The 9,051-nt window shown below is 38.1% G+C and overlaps 2 protein-coding genes across 8 annotated transcripts in view; both read left to right on the top strand.

Annotated features, from left to right (window-relative positions):
• LOC122075519 (protein-L-isoaspartate O-methyltransferase 1-like) overlaps positions 1-4,281 on the top strand; it is a 4,607-nt gene extending 326 nt beyond the window's left edge. The window contains exons 2-5 of one of the 3 annotated variants that reach the window (XM_042640574.1): positions 1,733-2,003; positions 2,883-2,953; positions 3,148-3,241; positions 3,818-4,281. In XM_042640574.1, coding sequence (XP_042496508.1) covers positions 1,733-2,003; positions 2,883-2,953; positions 3,148-3,241; positions 3,818-4,068 — 687 coding nt within the window. In that variant the 3' untranslated portion in view covers positions 4,069-4,281. Of the gene's footprint in view, positions 1-1,732; positions 2,004-2,882; positions 3,242-3,341 lie in introns of all 3 variants that reach the window. The other 2 variants (XM_042640573.1, XM_042640575.1) reach the window with 2 other exon arrangements.
• A 4,169-nt stretch (positions 4,282-8,450) lies between these two features.
• LOC122076725 overlaps positions 8,451-9,051 on the top strand; it is a 22,281-nt gene continuing 21,680 nt past the window's right edge. For 2 of the 5 annotated variants that reach the window (XM_042642207.1, XM_042642205.1), the window contains exon 1: positions 8,455-8,678. The gene's annotated coding sequence lies outside the window, so the exon portion shown is untranslated. Of the gene's footprint in view, positions 8,679-9,051 lie in introns of all 5 variants that reach the window. The other 3 variants (XM_042642203.1, XM_042642204.1, XM_042642206.1) reach the window with 3 other exon arrangements.

Below are 9,051 nucleotides of genomic sequence, written 5' to 3'. Positions count from 1 at the left end.
AAAAAAAAAAAAAATGAAGATTCTGATCTTAGTTCTTCTCCCTCTAGCCCCCCCCCCTTTTTTCTTTCTTTCTAAATGCTATTTCTATCTGCTGGTGGGAAGGAATATAGTTAATGACGAAGGAATGCCATGATTTATCATCAATCTATTTGTCTGAGGAAAGCAAATAAACTTCCTGTTGAGCAGCGAAGCCATAATTTTTCATGAACTTTAATCGCGTAATTAGTATTAGGGCTCTGTGGTGGAAAATCAGTGATTGTAGCTAAAGACTGATGTTAATGTATCAGGATTTTCGGCTTTTGTGGGATCTGAATTGTATTCTCTAGTGATTTTTCATTTCTCTCTTGGGTTTTTTATTAATAACGTTTTCCCCTTAGGAAAATCAGTACTCTAAATTAGTTGGCATGAGTTTATCTTTCTCCCTCTGATCAACTTGTTCTTTTGGAGAAACGATATGGACCTTAGGTAATCCTTTGTTTGATCCATCCTAAAAGAAGAAGTAAAAGGGATCTCAAAGGTGTATCTATAAGCTATATTTTTTGGATTTTTTCAGTGAGCCTTCTTTGTACAAGTTTCCATTCTGTTTTCAAAAATGAAAATGAAAAATGGCTGAAGAGCCTTGTACCACCTCCCCCACAGAAAAAATTTTCCCCCAGATCAGCCCCGTGGTAATCTAAGATTGCAGGAGATTAGTTTGGGATCACACTAGTCAAGATAGACTTAACAGCTAGAAATAAACATCTAATAAATGAACTGCCTAAATATGCCACTGTGCAGTCCGTCACTTTCCTCCCTCTCTCCCTCTCCTCCCCCCCCCCTCCCCACCCAAGAGAAAAATTTTCCCCCTGAGATCAGCCCATGCTAATTTAAGACAATGTTACTTTGCAGTCTCTGACTTTTAAGTATTTGGGATCTGTAGATATAGATAGGAAGTAAAATCGTGTGATAAAGTTGATTTCCCTGTGAAATTTAAAGCACTTTTACAATATGCTAGCATATTTTAAGGTTTGCCCTTGGCATGTTCTGCCAAGCATCTGTGCAGATGAACTAATTGTTGCATGTCCTTACGGGGTTGTAATGCAAAATTGAACTATGAAATTTGAAGAAAACTATTTTTCTCATAGACTAGTTCTAGCTTATCACTTAGACCAGGTTTTAAATGGGAACTCATACGATGATGAGACAAGATGATCTATTATATAAAGTTCATGGGTCTATGTGCTTGTCGCATGAAGTTGAACTGAATTATAGTTTATGGCCCACATTGCCCACATTTGATATTTTGATTGGGACTCTACTTAAGTTTTGGTTTAATGGACACCAATAAATAATAATAAAAGACAAATATTCTTGCAGTTGAATAAATATATCCATCACAGTTGACTGGATTAAGAAAATAGTTGTAGGGGTTCGTGTGGCATCACTTATATTTTAAGGTAAACTTGTTTCTCTCTTGGCTTACTCGTTAAATCAGAGAGTGTACCTTCTCAATGAATCTTGATGTGGAGAGATGTGCTTAAACTCTGTGAAAGGGGTATCCGTCCCTTTTCACTTCCCCCTCCCCCCTCTATATTTTTGCCCCTAAAGAAGAGCTCTTTGACTTTGCAGATCTCTAGATTCTAATTCTGTTTAAGATAATTTGTTCCTTTGTGGAAGTAACATTTTGTTTCAGAATTTTAGCTTCAACAGTAAGTCGGAGATTGTTCTGAAGTTTCTGATGATAATTTTGCAGCAATTCTGGACTAGAGACAGTATTGATAAAAATAAAGGTTTAATTGAGCATTTGCGGCAGTATGGGGTAATTAGGTCCAATAAGGTGGCAGAAGTAATGGAGACTATTGATAGGGGATTGTTCGTACCTGATGGGATCCCAGCTTATGTTGACACCCCTATGCAGATTGGTTATAATGCCACTATTTCTGCACCTCATATGCATGCTATGTGCCTTGAATTGTTGGAGAATAATTTGCAGCCAGGCATGCATGCGTTAGATGTTGGTTCAGGTATCATCTTTCCCTCATTTGTTTCTTCCTATATGTTGCTCGTACTTTGGCATACTATGCTCTTATGCTCAATAAAAGACAATAGAACTGGATTTAACTATATAATCGTCCTTAACAAATATTGCCGCCCACCCCAAAATATATATATATATATATATATATGAAGAACTGCACTGTCTCACTCACAGTCAAGTAGTGTCTTAAGTTCAAAGTCCAATGTTATAATATTGCCACTAGATCCTAAGTAGCTTGGTGCTCTCTTTGGGAAATCTGGCTTCACAGAAATGACAGAATCCTCAATGACGCTGATCTCAATCCTAGGATGGTCATCCAGAAAAATTGGATAAATTCTGCTTTATATATAGGCCCCAATGGGACTGTTGGAAAGTGGAGTTCCAGGCGAGAGTGTGGGAGACAAGTAGCAGTTCATGAAGAGGGATTTGATTTTAGACTGAACTACGTGATGAAGGAGGATTTTCATTCCTACCCATGCCTGCCACTGCCTGCCATGTTGTGGGGGAAGTTTTAAGATTTAACAACCTTGTCGAAGGTCAACTCTCTTAGATACATGCATTTGTGTGCTGTGCATTGTATTGAAAACCAGACCAAGGAGGCATAAAACCATAACTCCTGTTTTCATATTATAGCATGTGTCCATAGTGGCCGGAGCAGCCCATATAGCCAAGGTGCTTAGCTGAAATGGTAATCTGCCTTTAACTATCCATCAGATGGGTGTTTTGATATGCTAATATGCTATTGATTTGCTTAATATTAGGACACTAATTAATTTATTACTGTGGTCTTACATAATCATAGGATGCGTTGTCCGGTTGATATCTTTTAAAATCTTTGTTAACTCACTCTTCGACTTTTATGTAGGGACCGGGTTCTTAACTGCATGCTTTGCAATGATGGTTGGACCACAAGGTCGTGCAGTGGGTGTGGAACACATTCCTGAGCTTCTTGCCACTTCCATCGAAAATATCCAAAAAAGCCAAGCTGCACAATTAATGAAAGGAGGTTCCCTTTCTGTTCATGTTGGTGGTATGTTCTACTTGTCTGTTCAATCTAATAGAGAGGGAATACAAAGTAACTCTAGACCACAAATATGGTTTGCTAGCTGCATTTATAAAGTTCAGTACACATTCCTGAGCTTCTTGCCACTTCCATCGAAAATATCCAAAGAAGCCAAGCTGCACCATTAATGAAAGGAGGTTCCCTTTCTGTTCATGTTGGTGGTATGTTCTACTTGTCTGTTCAATCTAATAGAGAGGGAATACAAAGTAACTCTAGACCACAAATATGGTTTGCTAGCTGCATTTATAAAGTTCAGTACACATGCTGCCGAGCGAAGTGACCTTGGACTTGGAGATCTCATATGGCAATATCTGATTTTGTCAATTTCTTTCTTTTTGAGGATTAGAAAACAATGTTTTTTTCTTTTTGAGGATTAGAAAACAATGTGGCAAATTTGAATAAAAATGTTTCCCTGACCTAGTCCTTCCTCTTTCGCCCTATAGTCACTGGGTTTTGATATCATGACTTAGTTGGAAACCTTGACACCATCAAACTGCCAACACTCCAACATCACACTTGCCTTCCGGAAAACAAATAAATAGTTGCTGTTAATGTGACCATTGGTTGTTAGGTGTTTGTAATGTAAGCAAGTTGTATATATGCCACATTAGATGGTCCACATAATCACCTGAGGAAAAATATCATGTCATCAATTTGTGAACCCAAATGATACTGTATAACCATATTTTATCTTACATGTTAATAACATTTAGAGCTAAATGCTTCCATTGCCACAGATGGCAGGCTAGGTTGGCCAGAGTTTGCGCCTTATGATGCTATTCACGTGGGAGCAGCCGCTGCAGAGATCCCACAACCACTTATTGATCAGTTAAAGCCTGGTGGCAGAATGGTGATTCCAGTTGGGAACCTTTTCCAGGATTTGAAGGTAGTGGACAAGAAGCTTGATGGCTTAATCAGTATCCGAACTGAAACATCTGTCCGTTATGTACCGCTGACAAGTCGAGAAGCTCAACTGCGTGGTTATTGAGGTGGAATTTGGGAAATTTATTGAACCCAAAGTATTTGGCAGTGTGGTATCAGTTGTTTGTCTTTCTTAGTATCCAATTAAAGGCTTGTTAGTTCTGTAAGTTTGTACATATACTAGGTTACTATATGTGCTTCCCGCTGACTTCTATCTCAGTTGTGGGTAGTTAACATCTGTTCCCTTTCAAAACGCACGTTTGCTGCTGTTGATTTGCAATTCTACAACCCCCCCCCCCAAAAAAAAAAAAAATCAGTGCAATAGATTGCGATTTGCCTACTTGTGTCTGTTGGACTGAAGTCCTGACTTGGTATTTATGCTCTTTGAAGTAGCCTCCAACAATGAGTCGACAAGGTGATGGGATGCAGCAGCTTCTTTGCTTGGGTGGTCACCGGAAGACATTGTCTTCGTCGTTTCTCATTGTGTACCCAGATTCCGTGACTTCAGTCTTGGTGCTTTAGCCTTGGGTGGAAGAGAAGGGATTGGGGGGGGGGGGTTTACAGCTACCCCTGAGTGTCAAATTTTATTCCAGACTGTTATTCAATTCCTTGGCCTTGTCCCTTAAATAGATCTGGACCGTTTACCTCTAAATTGGTTGTTAAGTGGTTCTGCAGTCACAAGACCAGAATGGAATGAATAGATCCAATCGTAGGCACTCTTCTCCTAAATTTTGGAATTTTGTGTGCCATGAGAAGAATTATTCCTAAAATTTTTATGTTTTTGTGGAAGGTGGTAATGTGTTGTGTTAAGGTAGCCTCTGTTTTTACTAGTGGATCCGTATTGTTGTTCTGCGACAACGGAGTTGAAACAGAGTTATCTCTTTCTATTTTGTGCTTTTTCAAAAAGAATTCTGGTTGTTGGACCTCTTGGACTGAGATATGAAGGTTTCTCTCAGCTTCGATTTATGATTTGATTGCCTCTTCCATCCTCAACCTTTCCTTGTCAATTTAACTGCCACTGTATGCTTTCTGTTCTTGTTATCTCTTTCTACTATGGATGAGCTGTAATGCTTTGATGTTTAAAATCTGACTCCTAATCCTGGTATGGATAGATTGCCCAAGGATGGTCAATTGGTTGATGCAGGGGACTTAACAAGGGATGGCCATGGGGAAACTTCAATATTTTTTATGAAAGATTTGATTTAAAAATAAAAAAATAAAAAATAACCCTGTCGATCTGTTACAATTCGGTATTTTCATGTTCAATTGTTTTTGGGAGTTCTTGCAGTAGACCGGTCTCTGTGGTCTCTGTTGCCCATAAATAGGTTGTGAAGGTGAGATTGAAAAGTCTATCAAACTCGATGAAAGAAGATGTGATGAACTTATTATTAGTTAGTCTAAAATTTTTCTTCCTTTGAATTAACAAAATAGATATATGAAAATTTGTCAAATAATTACCTTTAGGAATAATTTCTTATGCTTAATAAGTTGAAACTATTGGGTAGTCGCTACAAGAACCATAGAAGAATAATAGTTTTTTAAACTATAGCAGATGAATAGATGTTAAGAAAAAGCCAGAAGGGTCATATTGAATTAAAAAATAGCGTGTCATTTTTTATATATAAAGTTTGGGAGAGGGATAGGTATGCTAGCATGGTACCTAGGAATTAGGAGTGCTAGTGGGATATTAGCCTTAGGATTTGATAAATTTGAATTAACCCGTTGGACAGAAAGAAGATATACAAACTTTCAATCCACTGTTGTTACATCTTTCCTCTCCGTCTCTCTCTCTTCTCTCTCTCTGAGTCGTCGAAAAAGCTATTCCTTTTATCGGATCTAGAAGGAGAAAGTGAACTTCGGTGGGATCTCCCTCTTCCGCCCCAATTCACCATCTTCCCGCAACACCGTTGTTGCCCCAATTCCACCATATCCCCGTTTTTGTTTTTTTAATTTCCAATTTGTTTTTTCATTCGTGCCTTTTGAGATGGTAGATCTAAGAAGATCCCGGTTGATGTAGCAAAATTAAAACCCCTATTATTTATTTTTAGACTGAAAATCCCTTTCGTTTTAGATGCATAGGGCTCTTATTAAGTCCCTCAGCCAAGAAACCCCATTTGCAATGTTAGCTGGCAGCGAGCTCTTCTCCCTCAAGATGTCTAAGACCGAAGCCCTAATGCAGGCTTTCCGCAAAGCTATAGGGCTCCGAATCAAGGAGGAGACTGAGGTCATCGAAGGAGAGGTCGTTGAAATCCATATTGATCGGCCCGCTATTTTTCTGGTGCTGCTTCAAAGACTGGCAAGTTGACCTTGAAGACGATGGAGATGGAGACCGTGTATGATCTTGGAGCAAAGATGATTGAGGCTCTGGGTAAGGAGAAAGTTCCGTGGTGGCAATTCGACCCTTCTCTTGACTGATGAAATGAAACATGCGAGCAAGAAACATAAACGAGGTGTGTTCTCCACCTTTCCAATATGTAGCGGATTTCAGTTCAATTGCTAGTGCCATTTGAATGTCCTGAAATTGCCTAAACAGCTCCAACAATTTTATTAACAATGCCTACTGACAATTGGTCAAATATCTCAGGACCATTTGGTCTTTGTAATCCCATTTTAAAGTTTTGAAATTGATTGAACAGCTCCAGAATTGTAGAATTTTATTGACAAAGTATGTGGAGAATTTGATCTCTGTAAAACCCTCCTGTTTTGTTTCTTGCTCATCGGATTTGACCGAAGGAGGGGTTGACTCTAGGGTTTTGGGTTTCTTGGGCGAAGTAGGGGGAACCTTTTTGTGAGAAGTAGTTGCCCTAGCGCAAGCCATAAAAACATCGTTGATGGAACGGTGATCGGACATTGAAGATTTGGGAGTTGAAGAGAGAGGGGAGGCTAGAGATAGTGAGGGAGACGAAGAGTGATGATAGAGCATTGGGGTTGGGTATGTTAGGTAAGGCAACAAATACCCAATGGTGTAGATTTGGCCCTCCTAATCCAACGGTCAAGGCTTGTTAGCATACCTGATACCTGGGTATCCTGCTAGCGTGCCCGTCCTTTTCATAAAGTTTTTAGAAAAGAGAAGTTCAAAAGACAATGTGGTCATTATATTCAAATGTAGAGATGGGTGTATTGACAGCCCTATCATTCATGAGAGGTGAAAATTCTCGATTCTATTCTCGTATGGCATTCATGCTAGTGTATGAACTTAAGCACATGTAGAGAATCTCGCTAAAGATCTAAAAATCGGATAAATCATGATTATTTGGATCGATATAAGTCGAGATTGATCCTCGATCCTAAATGATATGAAGATGATTGAAAATACAAATTTTGAAAAAAAAAAAGAGATAATTCCATCCGACCCTGAATATTTAAAATCTTGATCTTGTCTCATGCGGGAACTGAGACTATAGGTAACGTGTTAACAGTGGTTGCGGTCATGGTTTCAAGTATTGGCATCGTATCAGTATGGATTGAGATTATCTCAATCTTTAATTGATTCGGATCGATTAATCATATAATTTTAGAGGTAAAACTGTAAGAAAATATATTTTTTTTAAAAGATAAAAGGCAAAAGTAATGATATCTACCGATCCTCTCTGATATCAATCCGGATTTCATGACTGTCGATACCGACAACAAAATCCATAGTCACGGGTCATTCATTCATTTCCCTCTGGTCTACGCATAGTTATCAATTCGGCCGAATCGAATTTTTTCGAATTTTATCAAAAATTCGGATCGGATCCGAATTAAAAATAAAAGTCTTTAAAATTCGTGACTTTTTCCAAAATGAATATAAATCGCGAATAATTCGGACCGAATCCGAATTAAACCGAATTATTCGGTCCATTTAAAAAAACAATTAAAAAAAAAAAACCCCAATAAGATTTTTTGACCGCTTTTTTGACCGAATCCTTAAATTAATCGTCCGAATTATTCCGAATAATTCTCCGTCTGAATAATTTCCGAATCCAAATTTGCTAACTATGGGTCTACGTTGCGTGTTCCAGTTTCTTTAGACAAAAAAAATTATTTTTCCAGTCCCACGTGTCATCGCGGAATTTCCGGAAAGAGTTATAGATGAATAAGAACTATTTTACAGTTATACCCTCACGAAGAAGCAGGGGAAAATATCATCTGTTTTCTCCCATCCTCTCAGTCACATTCGGGTCCGTCTCTTCCGCTTTTGGAATATGGATACGGCGATAGGAATTCCTCTCCAAGTTTCCAACCTCCAGACGGCTTTCTCCGATTTCGAGCGCTACATCAATGGAGCTTCCAAATCACCTCATAGTCCGTTCCATCTCCTTCCCTTCTTCTCCCTCTCTTACTTTGAATACGCGAAGTTTCCATTTCCGTTGTGTATTAACCTAATATAATATAATATATTTTACCCAAAAAAAAAAAAAAACCTAATATAATACAGGTTATTTCTGTCATTTCAAACTGTTATCTATCTATAAATAAGTTTTCTTGTCACAAACCCTAGATCAAATAGAGAGGGAAGGTCAAGGGAAAGGGGGGAAGGGAAAAGAGGAAGGAAAAGAAGGGGATTGTGATTTGTGTTGTTATTCTTGTCATGGCCAAGTTGGGAAAAGAGGACAATGGTTGTAGATGACTGCGCTAGTAAAGATTTATCCAGAATTGCAATGCTTTTGTGTTTTTTTATATCAACAAACAAAGGTATGCAACCATGAGACAAAGGTCCCTATTATATTCCTCAAAGAAAGTATGGTTCTTAACTTTTGACTTGTTTTTAGGAAGTTGGGATGGGGATTTAGGTCATATGGTTGTTGTTGTTGGTTTGTGGATTTTTTTTTTTTTTTTTTTTTTTTTTTTTTTTTTAATCCATATTTAAAAATATATTTTGCTTTTCTTGTTCATGTGTGTTTAAGAGTTTGTTGTGTTGCTCCTCTTTCCTCTTACTTTCATCTTTATACTCATTCTTATTCTCTCCTCTCCCATCTTGGCATTTATTTATTTATGTAATATACCTATTGTGTTTTGATTGGATCCATGTAGCTGACCCAATTAAGTTGAGATTAAGACTGAGATT

The sequence above is a fragment of the Macadamia integrifolia genome, chromosome 4 (assembly GCF_013358625.1).
Source record: "Macadamia integrifolia cultivar HAES 741 chromosome 4, SCU_Mint_v3, whole genome shotgun sequence".
In the NCBI taxonomy this organism is placed as follows: domain Eukaryota; kingdom Viridiplantae; phylum Streptophyta; class Magnoliopsida; order Proteales; family Proteaceae; genus Macadamia; species Macadamia integrifolia.
This window is presented reverse-complemented; position numbering and strand designations above follow the sequence as displayed.